This window comes from Heteronotia binoei, chromosome 17 (genome assembly GCF_032191835.1).
Source record: "Heteronotia binoei isolate CCM8104 ecotype False Entrance Well chromosome 17, APGP_CSIRO_Hbin_v1, whole genome shotgun sequence".
Taxonomy (NCBI): Eukaryota; Metazoa; Chordata; class Lepidosauria; order Squamata; family Gekkonidae; genus Heteronotia; species Heteronotia binoei.
Genome location: NC_083239.1, coordinates 23,299,685 through 23,316,633, shown reverse-complemented (window position 1 = coordinate 23,316,633; position 16,949 = coordinate 23,299,685). Strand labels below are relative to the sequence as shown.

The 16,949-nt window shown below is 44.5% G+C and overlaps 1 protein-coding gene across 1 annotated transcript in view; it reads left to right on the top strand.

The window, feature by feature from the left end:
- Positions 1-16,578, top strand: part of GRIK3 (glutamate ionotropic receptor kainate type subunit 3) — a 291,059-nt gene extending 274,481 nt beyond the window's left edge. The window contains exons 14-16 of the mRNA XM_060258608.1: positions 13,188-13,410; positions 14,615-14,865; positions 15,679-16,578. Of these exons, the coding sequence (XP_060114591.1) occupies positions 13,188-13,410; positions 14,615-14,865; positions 15,679-15,873 (669 nt within the window). The 3' untranslated portion in view covers positions 15,874-16,578. The remainder of the gene's footprint in view (positions 1-13,187; positions 13,411-14,614; positions 14,866-15,678) is intronic.
- Positions 16,579-16,949: the final 371 nt, after the last annotated feature.

Below are 16,949 nucleotides of genomic sequence, written 5' to 3'. Positions count from 1 at the left end.
TATTCTCACTTAAGGGTTGTACTTTAATTTTTCGCAAATAGGCATCGATTTTCTCTCTGTTTACTTGTTGACCTTCGAATAATTTGGCATAGAATGTGTAGAACTCCCTTTTAATTCCAGCTTGATCCACAATTTCTTTACCCTCCAAAAAATCTTGTTTATGTGCTTTTTCTCTCTTTTTTTTCAGTTGTCAGGCCAAGTATTTCCCCGGTTTATTAGCGCCTTCAAATGATTTCTGCTGTAGCCTTTTTAAATTCCACTCCACCTCTTTATTCAATAAATGTCTCAGTTGATTCTGTAAAATTATTCTCTCTCGCATTATTTTTTTCCCCTGTCTTTTCTTCAAGTCATTTTCTTTTCTGCCTACTTCTGCTTGCAAGTCCTTCAGTTGTTTTTCCTTGGCTCTTTTATCTTTATTGTTCAATGTAATTAGTAATCCTCTCATAACAGCTTTATATGCATCCCATACAGTCTGAGTATTGACCTCTTGGTCTTCATTAGCCTGGAAGAAAGCTTTGGTCTCTTTTTCAAGAGATTTCACTACTTCAGCTTTTAACAACAGGTCTTCATTTAGTCTCCATCTTCTTCTCTTTCTCCTTCCCTTTGCTAACCACATTAATGGATTGTGGTCTGCACCTATTTTCGAAAGTATCACTATTTTATTAATAATAAGTCCCAAACCCTTCGTAGTCCATATCATATCAATTCTTGAGAAGGAATCGTGCCTTGCTGAAAAAAAAGTATAGTCACGTACATTAGGATTAAACTTTCTCCAAATGTCTTCCAAACTTTCTTGCTTCATTATTTAAAAAAAAGATTTTGGCAGCTTACCATCTTTTTTCTTTTTGTTTCCCGATCTATCTAAAGAGTTCTTAATTGTTCCATTGAAATCTGCCATTAACGTTACCTGTTCATAAGTCGTTTGATCAAGTTGTTGCTAAATATCTTTAAAGAAAGTATCTTTTGCCCCATTAGGGGCACATAGTCCCAACAACAATGTCTTTTTTTCGTTCATAAACAGCTCCACGGCAATGTATCTCCCTTCATTGTCTTTAAAACCAATTTTGGCTCCAATTCTTTTTTAATATAAAAGACCACTCCCTTTTTTTTTCTTTAGCTAATGAAAAAATTTCTTCCCCCAAAGCCTTATTCTACAAAAATTTGTAATCCAATTGCTTAATATGTACTTCTTGTAAACATACTATATTACATTTCTGCTTTTTAATCCAATGAAAAATTGCTTTTCTTTTTTGAGGTGAATTAAGTCCATTTACATTCCAAGAAATTAATTTGTAATCCATAATGATTTTTCAATTATTTTGTATCCTCAAATTCTTTATTGTCTGCCAAAAATTCATTCATGCCTTGCATGTCCACTATTGTCTTCCTCAGTCTTTTGTATTCAAAGCTAAGACCTTCAGGTAAAATCCATCTGTATCTTATATCCTTGTCTCTCAACTTGTCTGTCAGTTTCTTAAATTGTTTTCTGTCAGTGATGACTTTTCTCGGCAGCTCCTTCATCATCCGGACTCTGCTTTCCTCCACCACCAATGGACTTTCAAATTGCTTACTTAAGATCCTTCCCACCACGTCTCTTGTGGTAAACTTCACTATCACATCCCTGGGTAGTTTGCGCTTTCTGGCAAATTCTGAACGGACCCTGTAGACATAACCACACAAACATCCCATCTCCACAGGGTCAGCTCCCATAAAATCAGCCAATATTGTAGCAATATAGTTCTTTAGATCCTCTTGGTCAGTCTCAGGTACTCCTCTTAGACGTATCATGTTCTCCATCAGCTTGAAATCTTGTAGTATTACTTTATCCTGCATCTTTTTAATGGTAACATCTTGATCTTTTATCTTTTCTTCAATCTCTTCAGTCTTTTTCGCTGTTACTTGAGATTCTTTTCTCAGTTCATCAATTTCTTTTTTAATATCCTTCTTTACTTCTTCAGCACTTGAATTTGTTTCTTTAATTATTTCCTTAGTGAGTTTCTTTTCACTTCCTGTTATTAAATCCTTCATTGCTTTTAAAAGTCTTGCTTCCATAGCATCCAGTTGATCCTGCCCTTGTTTAGACATTTTTCCTTCTGCCAACGAGGAGGCTCTTGCCCTTGTAGCTCTTAATCCCAATTTCTGGTCTAGACATTACTGGCTGCCCATTGCAAGTAATGGGGTTCAAATTGATCTCACCAATCCACAATCTGATAGTTGCATTTAATAGATTAGAGCATGCCCTTTCCAGCAAGCCCAAAATTGCCATCCTCAGAGCTCCCTGGCTCGAGAAATTAATTTTCAAAGTTTTTAAATTTCCAAAATGGCGGTCGCAGTATTTCCAAGCCTCACTTTTTAAAAACTTTTCCTTTTTCCCCAGGGCTTATTTTTCATTTTCGAATATATAGTCCAGATTGTTTCTCCTTTTGGGGATGATTTATGTTGATTATGAGTATTATTACAGTCCAGTTTCACTGTATTTTATAAAAAAAAACTTTGACCTTTCCGTAATGGCCTCCAATGTTTCTCTATGGTTTCTGGTTCTTGAAAATACCCGAATGTTTAGAAGTTGCTCTTTCTCTCAGCAATTACTTTCTGACTCTCTGGCAATGAAGTCCCGTACTCACTGGTTGTAAATCTCACGATATTTGAAGCACATGTCACTTCCTGCTTTGTAATAAGAGACTGCAGTGGTTTTGGCTGGGGGGTTTTCCAGAAGCCACAGGAATTTTCAACAGCAAGTATTTATCTGCATTTTTCTGCTTTCCCTTAATTCCAAAAGTTCCACTATCACCCCCTTCCACTTCTCTTTAATTTCATACTGTAGCCAATAGCTCTGGATCTTAAAACTTTTTTTTAAACAGTCTTAAATTAGTCCCGAAGTGAAATATAAGAATCTTTTACCTTAACGATGTTAATCATTAATTATACTGTCCACAGTCTTCTGATGTTATTATAATCCATAGGAAGCTGGAACCTTGATGAGTTTGTCAACTCAACGACTCCAGAGATTCTTGGTAGACGATGGAATGCAAACTCTCATCGGGGAACTTTCAATGCCTTACTTTACTTACTTTACTTTATTCGATTTATATCCCGCCCTACCCCACCGAGGTGGGCTCAGGGCGGCTTACAACAATAAAAGCTAACAAAGGTCGATTGAAATACAATTAAAATTATACAATAAAATACATAAAAGCCTAAAATGCCGAAAAAAGACCCCTCCTGGAATCTCTCGCTAGCCAAAGTGAACCCCCTCGAATGATTTATGCACATCCTAGACAGATTCCTTTGCTGGAAAATGTAGGCAGCAGGCATTAAAGTGCCTTTTATGCCCAAAACAAAAATCTCGGTCTGTTCCTCTTAACAGAAACAGGTCAGCTCATCATGCTCCAACCCCGGAAGCCTCCACAAGTTTGGCCCCATGGATGCATGCTAAAGCTAGACTACTGTAATGCTTTCTACACAGGTTTGCCCTCAAAGACAACTCCAAGTAAAACGGAATGCTGCAGCATGGCTAGTAGTGGGCACTAAACAGAATTTGCATACCAATCCCATTCTGCAGACACTCCATTGGTTACAGTCACAAGGTTTTGGTTATCATCTGCAAAGCAGCTGGGCCCATGTACCTGCAGGGCCATCTCTTGCTGTGCACCGCCATGACAGCCTTGCGCATCTGAGCAAAGCCTTCTGATGGTGCCATCCTAGAAAAGGATAAAATAGACAAGTCCTCATCCATGTGCATTTCCTATGGAAAGGCCTGCCTGAAGTGGTCACAAAGACCCCCACGCTTCTAACTTTTCACAGAATTTGCAAAACAGAAATGTTCAAGAGGACATTTTTTATAAAGGGATTAGAACTATAGTATAATGGAACAGCACAGGAGCTTGCTTCTATGTGGGAAAGTATTATTGTCTGTTTATTGTATGTATCACCAACCATTCTTTTCTACCATACTGTCTGTCTTTGCAACCACCTTTTTTCATTATAGTATGGCATGCCTTAGACAGTTTATCACTTGTACTCCTTTCTACTTATGCAATCATAGTCCTAATGCACTGTTTATTGGACGCCCTTGCTCTCTGAGTTGCTTCTCATATTTTGTAATCCGCTTTGAGTTTCAGTGAGAAAGAGGTGTTTTCCCATTGCCTGCCTCTTCAAAGTGACCCTGGAAATTCCTTGGTGGTCTCCCATCCAAGTACCAACCAGGGCTGACCCTCCCTAGCTTCTGAGATCTGACAAGATTGGGTTACTCTGGGCCATCCAGGCTAGGGGGAAAACTAAGACTGTCAAAGATAAAATAGTGGGAGGAACCTGCTCCATAAGGGGAAAAGCCCCAATTCAGATGGTCCACCTGACAAGGATGAGGATGTTGAACGAGCTTCATTTCCCACCCAGCATTATCATTCTGTTAAGCCAACCCACCAGATCTGGCTGGGCTTTTCTTACATACAGGTTAGATTACCATATTGGGCTCTGTGGGTCTGTCTCAGAATAAGGTCTGGAAGCTTAAATTAGTGCAAAATGTGGCAGCCAAATTACTGACTGACATTAATTATAGAAATTGCATCATGCTGGTTGGACAACTGCACTGGTTGCTATTTGCTTCTAAGCCCAATATGAAGGGCTGGTTGTTCCCTTAAAGGGTTAGGAACCAGTGTAGCCAAAGTCTTGTGCAAACTTTTCTATCTTTGAATAGCTTTATCTGAGCCCCTGTCTGCTGTCAGACAGCACAATGAGCAAAACCCAGAGTGGGAGATCCCTAGTTACAGAGAGTCCTCTATTGACCTAGCACTGAGCTTGTTAAGGCGTTGATGCCAGTTAAAGGCTCCTTTGTCATGACCTGGGTGGCCCATGCTGGCCTGATGATCTCATCAGATCTAGGAAGCTAAGCAGGGTTGGCCCTGGTTTGTATTTGGATGAGTGACCACCAAGCCCAGGGTTGCTACACAGAGGCAGGCAATGGTAAAACCATAGAACTGCCAACCCCCAAGTGGTGTCAAGAGATTTCCTGGAGTAACAACTGGTCTCCAGGTGACAGAGATCAGTTCCCTTGGAGAAAATGGCTACCTTGGAAGGTGGAGTGCATGCCATTATACCTTGTCCCCCCCCCCCTCCGAAACGCCACCCTCTCCATCCCCAGATACTTCCCAACTCTACAAAACCATTTCTGTATCTCTCTAGCCTTGAAAACCCTCCATTGCCATTTAGGAAGTTTGTCGAGCTTGTGCTTTTTCTGATTAGATATTGTTGCTGTTGTTAGCCATTTTTTAAAAGTATATTTGCATGGGTTTTTTAGTCTATGATGCTATTCAGATTATAGAACAAGTTTCAGGCCCTGTAGCACCTTAAAGGCAAACCAGATTTCCAGGGTGTAAGCTTTCAGGAGTCAAAGCTCCCTATTCAGGGGTGGCCTCCCACCCTGTACTCACATCTCTGGAGGGGTCCAGGCAGCTGCCAGAGGAAGAAACGGGCAGTGCAAATTTGGGACGTAGGGTAGTGCTGCCAGCACCTCCCACGCTGGAGGCAGGAAGAGAGTTGGAGGGACTGTCCTCTCTTGGGCAGGAGCCAAGCACAGAGGCAGGCAATGGCAGTGAGGGAAAGGTAAGGGATGGGAGCCGGGGAAGCATCGGCAAGGACTTCAGTGGTGAAAGGAGATGGGACACGAGCTCAACAGCCCCACGCCATGCTGAGGGTAAGGCCAGGGGATGAAACCAGGGGAGAAGTGCTCCACTGGGCTCAGGGGATGTCCATCAGGCAGACCCTCCCTGGAGAGGAGGGGGATTTGATAGCTTGGTAGGGCTCTACCCTGAAGGGGAAGACTTAAGCAGCTGGTACAAGGCTGGCCGAGGAGGAAGAGCATGGGAGAAACCCAGAGGTGCCAGCGGAGCATCAGGGAAATCGTGTGCAAGAGAGAGGAATTCAGGTGCTTGTCAGCCTCCTTCCTCCTGCATTGTCTGAGGCCACTGCCAAACAAGTCGCACCCTGGAGGACTCTACTGCACTGCACTTGGACCCAGTGGTGCCAGGACTCAACACTCTCCTCTTATCACATGATTTAATCAAATGCTGGACTTGAGTCTTGCTCTTCTCCTGCAGACCAACATGGCTACCCACCTGAAATATCTTGCATATGGTAAGATGAATCTTCTGGCTGCAGAGTGCAGGATATACTTTTCTAAAATACACAAATAATATGCTGCAGAGCTGTGTCTTCTCAGGTCGAGTGTGCTATTTTGGTGTCCCTTGTGGCGTGTTAAAATGAGAGAGCTTTGTTCAAGTGGTTTGGTGAATGTACAGCAATGGTACATTCTTAAGATTTAGTAGCTTCACTTGGTTGCTGAAAATCAATTTGTATTCCCCCCCCCCCCCCCCGCACAATCTAGAATTGAAAAACGTAAACCAGAGAGCTATTTCAGATGATAAAGAAGCACAAAGGTCTTGGGGAGGAACCTCTCACCGGCTCCTCTAAACAGTCTCATTAATTTGCTTGGGCGACTGGGCTTGAAACACTGGTTATTGAAGGATGTGGCTCAGCCGTGGCTGCAGAGAATGCATTTGGAGTTGCCTCCACTGCTTGTTCCATTTGATACGGTCAATATGGTTGTTGGCCAACGTTATCAGCTTTCATTTGTACACTAGGAGGCTGTTTGTTGGGTCAGGTGCTCCACACAGACCAGACAAAGAGACAAAAACCTTCAAAGCTCAGGAGAATTAGTAGAACAATGCCATTTTTTTCATTTTGTTTCTTTGCATTTTCATTTTTAAATGAATATTTTTGGCTTTTAAATTTGTTTTCATCTCCTGTTTGTTTCAGCTGGTAGCAGATTTCTAACTCGAACTTTTTGTTTTCCGTCAAATTGGGATGAAAAGTGTGGAATTACACTCTCTGCACAAGGAAATACGCCTTTTGAATGCCGTATTTGACCCTGAGTTGGATGGCTCAGGCTAACCTAATCTTGTCAGATTTCAGAAGTTAAGCAGGGTCGATGCTATTTAGTACATGGATGGGAGATTGCCGAGGAAGTCCAGGGTTACTCCATAGAGGTAGGCAATGGCAAACCAGCTCTGCTTGCCTCAAAAACACTATGATGGTTCATCCATACATGGGCTGTGATATGACAGCACTTGCCACCATGCTGTTATTTCAGGCATGCAGGAAAGAAAGTTTTTACTCACTTGCCGAGGTGGCTATTTGGCATGCTCAGAAGGCAAACAGAGATGCTCAGTAGGCAGAGAGGAGTGTTTGGCCGAAAAACAAGTAGGGAGTGTGACATAGCAGGTGCAGAAGAGTACATTTTTTAAAGCCACAAAATGTTAAAGGCTGTGGATCTCTGCATGTCCCTCTCTGGATAGCCCTTGTTTAGCAGTCAGCAAGCTCAGCTGACTTTGAGAGAACACATCAAGGGCATTGAGAGCTTTGTAGCAAATGCAATTTCCTGCTGAACAGACTCTGATCAAACTCCACATTCACATGTGAATCGAGCCCCCCTGTAGATCACCAGCATGTTAGTGTTTAACATCTGACTCAAGTAGTGTGCTGAGCAGCTCAGTGTCTGGATAGGAATCCTCCTGTGCTACAGGGTCATGGCTCTGCCACGCCTTGTCAGAGACACTTCATGAGTTCTGTGTGCTGCTTGATTGCAGCCTCTTTTGCACCTGCACAAAGACTGCTCCTTCCCTGAAGAAGATGGCACATACCTCACCCCATAGTCATGAACCTGTTCAATAAAGTCTGCTCTTCAAGCACAGCACTTCCCCCTTTGCATCAATTTATCCCCGATTAGGGCAGTTTGACTGCCTTTCCTTTTGCTTGTCAATGAAACCAGGAACACTGTGTTGCAACCAGCCCCAATGTGCATCCTTTTTAGCAGGTGTAAAAGTTTAAAACCAAATTTTCTATGGGTGCTGGGAAAGGAGAAAACTACGACTCCCATGAGGCCATGTAACAAAGAACATGTGTGAATTGATCTGGATCTTCAAAGCTGGGCATCCCTTAACAAAGACTAAGTTATGCTGTCATAATACACAGAGACAGCCCTTCTTTGCTTAGGGTGTATAGCCATGTCGGTCTGCAATAGAAGAGAAAGATTCAAGTCCAATAGCAAGTCAAAACCAACAAGATTTCCAGGGGAAAAGCTTTCAAGAGCAAAAGCTCCCTTTGTCAAATACAGCTTGGTGGTTGAATCTTAACACAAAATATGGAACTTCCCCCCTCTGACAATGTTCCTTTTAATTGGAGGTGATGCTGCTGCTACATGTGATGAGGGTGGCAGCTGTGAAAACCATGCCCAGTTATCTTCCCCACTATTGGACATATTATCCTTATGTAAATGAATGGCATGTTGAATGTTTGGTTGCTGTGACCATTACCCATGAGGAGGGTGCAAGCTGTGAACTAGCAGGTAAACTGAGCATTCCTGGTGCAGATTGCCAAGGGAGCGTACTGTGATCATGCAAGAGAAAATACCAGGGAGAGTTCACGGTAGGCATAGAGGATGCCATTCTACAATCCCAGAAAGGCTGCATGGCAGCAAGGTGGAGCAAATAAGAAGAGACTGGCAGTTGAGACCCTAGACAGGCAGGTAGCCGAGCAGAGTGGGAAGAGTTGGCATTGAGGTGCCCAAGAAAATCAGGAAGCCAAGCATACAATTTTAAGGCTGTCTTCATGCCCACTGTTCAATTTCCTTCTCTCCCTGATGAAGGCACTCACTGTCTCTTGCTTCATGTTAAGCCCACCATCTCAATGTGGTAGAGCAACACCAGCCAGACACTCTGCCTTCCCAACCAGCATCACTTCTATCTAGGGGTGTGCAAAACAAAAATGTTCTTTTGTTTCCAATTTGGGACTTCTGGTCCAAATTTTTTTTGGTATTCTTGAATATTCCCAAATCCCAGTAGTGGTATTGTATTGGAATCTGGATAAATATAAATATAATAATAATAATAATAATAATAATAATAATAATAATAATAAAATTTATTTGTATCCCGCCCTCCCCACCTCGGCAGGCTCAGGGCAGCTAACAACATTTCTCAATAACATACAGTATAATAAAACCTTTAAATTTAACAATATAAAACAATATAAAACATTATTTAACAACATTAAAAACCAGTCTATACAATTAAATAGTTTAGTCTGACAGTGCTGATGATGTTTGACGCTAGTTCTGCCAGTTTATATGCAGCGGTCTAGATCTTTAAGCCGCATTGGCGGATCCTTATTAACAGCCTTCTTCAGCAGTCTGGGTAAGCAAGTTTAAAAAGGGTGGTCTTGGAGGCCCTGCGGAACTGGTCAGGAAACCCAAATCTATTTGGCTCCATATCCCATGGGGACCATCCCCAGGCATAGGGTATAATGGAGTTCAGAAGGAATTTAAACTTTAAATGCCTTGAGTTTACTCACCACCATGGCAGAACAACTCAGTGAGTTCAGAAGGCATTTAAACTTTAAATGCATGGCAGCACGACTCAGCAAGTTAACTCAGAAGGCATTTAAAGAGACCATGGTCTCTTTAAATGCCTTCTAGCCACACCAAATAAAAACCAAATATTATTGGCTTTTATTCAGGCACAGCTACTTCAGTTGCCAAATCAGATTCTCTAATGTGATTCAGCTGAATACTCAAAATATACCAATAAGATTTTTTTATATATTTGTTCGGCTCAGTATATACTGAGCATACACTCCTACAGTTCTGTCTTGTCAGGATTAAGCTTCAGTTTGTTTACCCTCAGTCACTTGACTATAACCTGAAGACACTGGCCCCAAGACCTTCACAGCTCCATCTGAAGGCTTGTTACTCAGATGTAAGGATAGGTGTCATCTGCATGATGGTGACAACCCACTCTGAAGCTCCTGATGATCTCTGCCAAAGGTTTAATGCAAAGATTAAAGAGCACTGGTAAGGAAATGTATCCTTGTGGGACCCCATACATCAGGTCTCAAATAATTGACTCTTCCTGTCCTATGTGAACCCTTTGCTTCCTGCCAACAAGCTGTTCAGCACACTCTTTGAGTTGGGCGACTTCAAGACAAGATCTGTGGCTCAGCTCAAGAGGGATTGGATTTGTCCAAAATGGCATTTTCACCCACCAAGTTCATTGTGAAGTTCACTGTAAAGTTCTCAGCATGCTCACTCTGAACATGTGAGACAATCTCACTGATAAACTTGTGCATCTGAAGTGATGTTATGGATAATCTATATTTTTGATTGCTTGTTCTCATGCTCAGTAAGGGTCAATGATGGCTGGACATGCTTCCTGAGAGGCAGTTAAGGTGTGAAGCTGGGGAAGGTTCAGGAAAGGGTCTTAAAAGAGGTGAAGTACTGCTGCTGACACTAAGGGTTAAAATGAACTGGGCATGAGTTTGAGTTTGATGGAAGGAGTATAAAGGGAAGAATGGGAGTATGTGTGAGTGTGTGTGAGAGAGAGAGGAAGACAGAAGAAAACTGAATTACACATTCAAGGTAGGAAATTTGGGCTTACCTGTCATCAGACAGAAGCATAAATGGCATACCAGATATTGAGTGTGGGCTCCTGTTGGAACCTGCTCTGGAGACTTACCAACTGCCTTGACCTGGATGGCCTAGGATAGCCTGATCTCTTCAGAACTCATTAGCTAACCAGAGTCAGCCCTGGTTTGGATAGGAGTGTGTATGTGTGTGTGTAAAGTGTCATCTACAGCCAATTTATGGTAACCCTTTTAGGGTTTTCAAAGCAAGAGACTAACAGAGGTGCTGTCCCATTTCCTTCCTCTTCATAGTGACCCTGAAAATTCCTTGGTGGTCTTCCATCCAAATATTAACCAGGGCTAGCCTGACATGATCAGGTCTGACACTATCAGGTTAGCCTGTGCCAATCAGGTCAGAATGTCCTGGGTTAGCATCCGTTTGTGTTGTACCTTAAAAATCCCATGGGATTGCATAAATTGGTTGTGACTTGATGACACTTTCCATCATCAACCTAATCTTTGGCATCAACCTATGAATGGCAGAACCATCATCTCCACAGAAGCCAGTACTAGTACTGTTGCTTGGCAAACAACTAGTTCAGATGAGCTTTTGCTGGTGGGCAGTATTCCCTTTAAGTTGAGTTAGTGTGAGCTAGCTTGCAGTTTGTTAGCCTCTGGGTCACATTTTTGTCTTAACTCAGGAATGATGGCCCCACAGCAAACTAGTAGCCAAATCACTCGCTCACAACTTTAATGCCAGTAGCTCACAAAGTAGAATTTTTGCTCACAAGACTCCACAGCTTAAAGGGAGCATTGCTGGTGGGTCTTTCCCACCTCAGGCAGCCTGCTGTTCTCTCTCCAAGGGTGGAGCACTTTGAGTCTCTTGGCCTTCTCAGTGCACTGATGGCTTTTGGAGGGTGGAGTGGTAGTGACGTTTCCTACCAACCTATACTGAGAGCACCTGCCATCACAGGACAATGCATGCCAATACCAGCAGATGGACTGCCCATCAAATGGCTGCTATGACAAGACATTCTATTAATTTGAACAAAACAATCCATTTAAAGTGTGATTTCACTTGCTAGCAACCACCATATGCTTATAACATCCAGTCATCACATAACAAAGGTTGTCGTCTCAATATAGCTTCTGTTTTGTTTTGTTTTCAAATCACTGTTTAGCATTTAAATCAATAGGTGACAGATACCTGATCCGCTTCAAAAGCTGACGTTGTTAATTGCCTGTTGTATTGACTGTTCACTTTTAATGGCAAGCAATTACAGTGGACATTTGACGACTAATATGGTTATTAAAAAAGAATATACCCTCTTGGAGGTGATGTGCCAATAGAAAGCGGGAGTTAATTTGCATGTAATCAAAGCCTAAGCCCTAATTGGAGATGCTGTCCCGTGAAGCATGACTGACTTTTATGGCAGCATGAAGGCAACTAGTGAGAACATGGTGTGCATGCACACAAACATGCACCCCTTCTAACAGCTAGGCATGGAAACCTGGGAGGCCCATCCTGCTTTAGATATTTGCAGCGGATGCTCAGTGGAAACCAGCTGAACTAGAGCAGGGGTCTCCAAACTTTTTAAACCTGGTGGCACGCTTGAAATTCTGATGCCGGACAGTGTGCACAACCAAAAAATGGCTGCCACCAGAGTAGCCAACTACAAAATGGCTGCCACAGGAAGTGCTTGCACATCCACAGAGGAAGTCCAAGAGCAGCAGATCAGAGGAGTAATTTTTTAAAAATACCTGGGAAAGACAAATCTGAGATAGTAATATATCTCTACTGTGGTGGCAGCTGCCACAGAATCAAAATTATTCTAATCTACACAGCCAATAAGATCTTCAGTGGCCAATCAGAAGCTCTGCTGGGCAGCATCCCCACCCATTTTCTAAAAACCTTTGGTGGGCACATGGAAAGGTGTTGGTGAGTGCCATGGGGTCAAAGGATGGAACTCGGAGACAGACAAGAATTGTTCAAAGAGCTGCTGGTCATTGTTTCCGAAGGGGGTAAATACTCATCATTTTCTCCTGCTGTTGACTCTAACCAAACAAGTTTTGGTGGGTTATTCAGGCATGAGAAAAAAATCTGCACAATCTAACACAACCAGGTGGAATAAGTGTGCCCATTCTGGGCAATCAGCTTCATAAAAAACATAAGAAGGACCCTGTTGGTTCAGCCCAGTGGTCCATTTAGTCCAGCATCCTGTCTCACACAGTGTCCAGCTGATTACTCTGGAGAGCAACAGCAAGGCATAGAACCTGAGGCCTTCCCTTGACGTTGCCTTCTGGTACTGGTATTCAGAGACTTAACTGCCCCTGAATAGGTTCCTTTTAGTCTAGTTACCACTGATAAGACTTGTTCTCTATGAAATTGACTGTTGTTCAGTCTCACAGTCGAGTCCAACTCTTTTCGACCCCATAGACCAAGTCACGCCAGGCCCTTCTGTCTTCCACTATCCTCCAAAGTCTGCTGAAACTCATGTTAGTTACATCAGTGAAATTGACAAATCCCGCCTTAAAAGATCTATGCCTGTGGTCTTCACTACATCTTCTGGCAGTGAATTATTCCATGGAAGACTAAGTTCCCCAGTGCCTTTGGCGGCACTTACAGATGCCAGAAAAGCAGGCTCTTTGAGGCTTTTTTGAGGTGGCAGAAATGCACAAAGAACACAAAATGCACATCTGTTTGGGGCTAAATAGCCTTTTGTTTTGTTTTCCAGAAATCCAAGATCTCTACTTTTGAAAAGATGTGGGCCTTCATGAGCAGCAAGCCTTCAGTTCTAGTTAAGAATAACGAGGAAGGGATCCAGCGCACCCTCACCTCCGACTACGCCCTGCTGATGGAATCCACCACCATTGAATACATCACTCGACGGAACTGCAACCTGACCCAAATCGGGGGGCTGATCGACACCAAAGGCTATGGGATTGGCACACCAATGGGTGAGGGGAGGCAGCAGTAGGGGTGGGGTGGGAACAGAGGACAGAGATCATTGTATCGGGGACCAGGCTACCTAAAACTCTTTATTTTATTGTGCTTATATCCTGCCCTACCCCACAAGCAGGCTCAGCGTGGCTTACAACAAAAACTTGCTGAATGTGTTGTGTGATTGCTAGTCATTTGCTAGCAATCCATTTCTGTGTCCAAGGACAGGACAGGGAGCTGCTTGTTTCAATAGTACCTTGTTTCCTGTGCCTGATGAGTCAGCACAGAAATAACTGGCTGTGCTGGCCAGGAAGGGCTCCTGGCTAAGCCAGCTGCTCTGATAGGGTAATATCAGGATGTACTATATTGATGTGAATTGAGTGAGATTGTGATGGGTCTCGGTTGTGCCACATGTCTCCAAAAGCCTTCCTAAATCTTCCTTTGTCATAAAACCCTCTCACAAGGCAATTCTTGGACAATCTTAAGTGATTGGGCTAGCGGAGGGTGGGAGCTAGACCTCTGCAGAGCTCCTTGCCCCTCCCCACCACTAGGAATGCCAGGACTCTTCTCTCCTGACTCTCCTCAGCTGTTGCTTCCCTTTCATATAACAGGACATCTGCTCAGGGATGGTTCCATGTTTTGAGGGGACCCAGGGGCAGAAAGTTCCCAGGGCCCCTTTTCTGCCCACCACCAGGCTGGAAAGCCAGTTTGGTGTAGTGGTTATGAGCAGCAAACTGTAATCTGGAGAGCCATGTTTGATTCCCCACTCTTCCACATGCAGCTGCTGGTGTGACCTTGGGTCAGTCACATTCTCTCAGAGCAATTCTCTCAAAAGCTCTCTCAGCCCTACCTACCTCACAGGGTGTCTTTTGTGGGAAGAGGAAGGGAAGGAGATTGTGAGCTGCTCTGAGATTCTGAATGAAGGGCAGGGAATAAATCCAACTACTACTACTCCCCCCTGTCTCCTGCCTCCCTATGTATCCTCCCTGGCCCACTGGTAAGCTCTCCCACTGCCTATGTTCACCACTGCTCACAAGCCCTTTTCCCAGTGGCACTGGGCAGTGAGTGTAGCTGGGTGGAGAGAGGAGCACTAGTAACCAAAGGGGATGGGAATGATAGCCGCAGACTGTGCCAGAAGCCCTGGGCCCCGGCAGCTGCCCCACTTCAGGGTGCATTGACACCAGCCCCACATCCACTTCCATTGCCTCTTTCCATTTCCAGGCTCACCGTACCGGGACAAGATCACCATTGCCATTCTTCAGCTCCAGGAAGAAGCCAAGCTGCACACCATGAAGGAGAAATGGTGGCGAGGGAACGGCTGTCCGGAGGAAGAGAGCAAAGAAGCCAGCGCCCTCGGAATCCAGAATATCGGTGGACTCTTCATTGTCCTGGCAGCCGGCCTGGTCCTCTCAGTGTTCGTAGCCACAGTGGAGTTCATCTACAAGCTACGCAAAACAGCAGAGCGTGAGCAGGTACCAGCCACAGTGACTTCCAGTAACCTGGAGTCTTTTCTTTCCCCACCTGATGCCCAGAGGACTTTCAAATGTCTCAGCTAGAAACAGGTGCCTGCAAAGTCCTCATGACTTCAGTGTCAAATCCTATGTGAAAGACCTCACAGATCTCAGTCACTCTTTTAAAGCTGAATGACAGCTACACATGCCGGGCTCAATTCATATTGGGACCATGGGAAGGGGGTTTAACCCTTTCACCCTTGCATGAAAGCTTTTTAAAAGCAAAACCATAAACACCCACCGGCTGTTCATTTGCCTTTCCCCAAAGAGCCCCCTTTTGTCCACCTTTTCTTTTCAAAGCATGGTCACATCCTGGGGAAGGGGGGATGCTGTTTTCAATTTGTGAAGCTTTGCAGGGGTGACAATTTAACCCTTCCTGCAGGTTCCCGTTCAGGGTTGGGGCTCCTGTGCAGTTGTCATTCAGCTGTGAAAGATTCTGGGAAGACAGTGCACTCATTGTTAATTGTGACCCAAAGAGGCCCTTTCAAATAGAAACCGCTGCATGGTTACCAGAATGCTTGTGGCCCAGGTCTCATTATATGTATGTATTGCTGTCAAGTCACCACTGATTTATGGTGACCCCAGCAAGGGGCTTTCAAGGCAAGGGAGAAGCAGAGGTGGGTTGCCCTTGCCTTCCTCTGTGGAGCTTTCCTTGGTGGTCTCAACCTGGTATAGCTTCCTAGATCAGTTTATACCATACCATTCCACATCCCCAGGTTTCTTAATAGTGAGTACATCTCTCTCTCTCCTTCTCCTCTTTCTCCCTGTGTCCAGCGCTCCTTCTGCAGTGCCATGGCTGACGAAATCCGCCTGTCACTTACCTGCCACCGGCGTGTGAAACACAAGGTCCCACCCCCTGTCCTGGTGAAGACGGATGCTGTGATCAACATGCACACCTTCAACGACCGGCGGCTACCCGGCAAGGACAATATGACCTGCAACACGGGGCTGACACCCGTGTTCCCATAAAGAACGTAGGGGTGAAAGAAAGGGGGAGGGGCTTGCTGGATATGGGAGGGGGAAACCCACACAGTCCATATTGCGGAAGCAGAGAAAAGGGAGAGAACTGAGCCAGGGTTTGGGGGTTTTACTTTGCAAGAACAGGGCCTTTGATGCAACTTCAGCCATCATCCAGCTCGGAGTGCAGAGTGCAGAGCCTGGACTGCAATGTCTTCTGTTTGGGATTGTTGTTGAATTAAAAAGAAGTCAAGGTTTAAAGCCCTGCAGGCCTCTTGGCATCCAACATGCTCCTCCGCCTCCGCCTCCCCATACACACATCCAGGAGTCTTGATGTTTACATATCAAACCGATGGAAGCAACCGAGCAGGGCGTAGACTGATCTAGCACTGGAGGAAAATGGCAAAGCCCTCTGAATCCAACGCTTCCTTCTAAATATGGCAATAAAACAAAATGACCTTTGGTTAGGACAGGTGTGGAGCCCCAGGTGGGATGGAATCTGAACTGGTCTACCCAGGAGGTTTCCAATACAACATTGACTGGAGGCACGGGGGGATAGGGGGGGGGCCAAGAGGATCCGTCATCAAAGCCACTGCTTCTCTCGAAGAAGCAAAACTGTGACCTGTTACCTCAAAGCTGTTCTTAAGCATACGAAAGCCCACAAAATCTGTGCATCTGCCTCACACGGGTGCCTTCTCCAGGTAGGAGGCAGCACCGTGGAGGAAATGGCTGAATCCAGTTCCATGTCTTGAAACAAGAATAGATAAGAGGAGTGGAGTGGAGGCGTCCACCATGATACGAACATTCCCTTTGCTTGTTGTTGACCCCCGGAGCTATGGAGGAGGAATCTTGACCTTCAGATAGTGGTTTCAGTGCATCAGGGCCACTGGCACCAATCCTGTTGAGTTAGCCACAGGGGAGAAGGGCCTTGGCCCAGTGATGGAGCATCTTCTTGCATGCAGAAGGTCCTACATTCAGTCTGCAGCCTCTCCAGTTAAAAGGACCTGGCAGTAGTTGATAAGAAAGGCCTCTGCCTGAGGCCTTGGAGAGCCACTGCTAGTCTGAGTAGACAGTATGGACCTTGATGG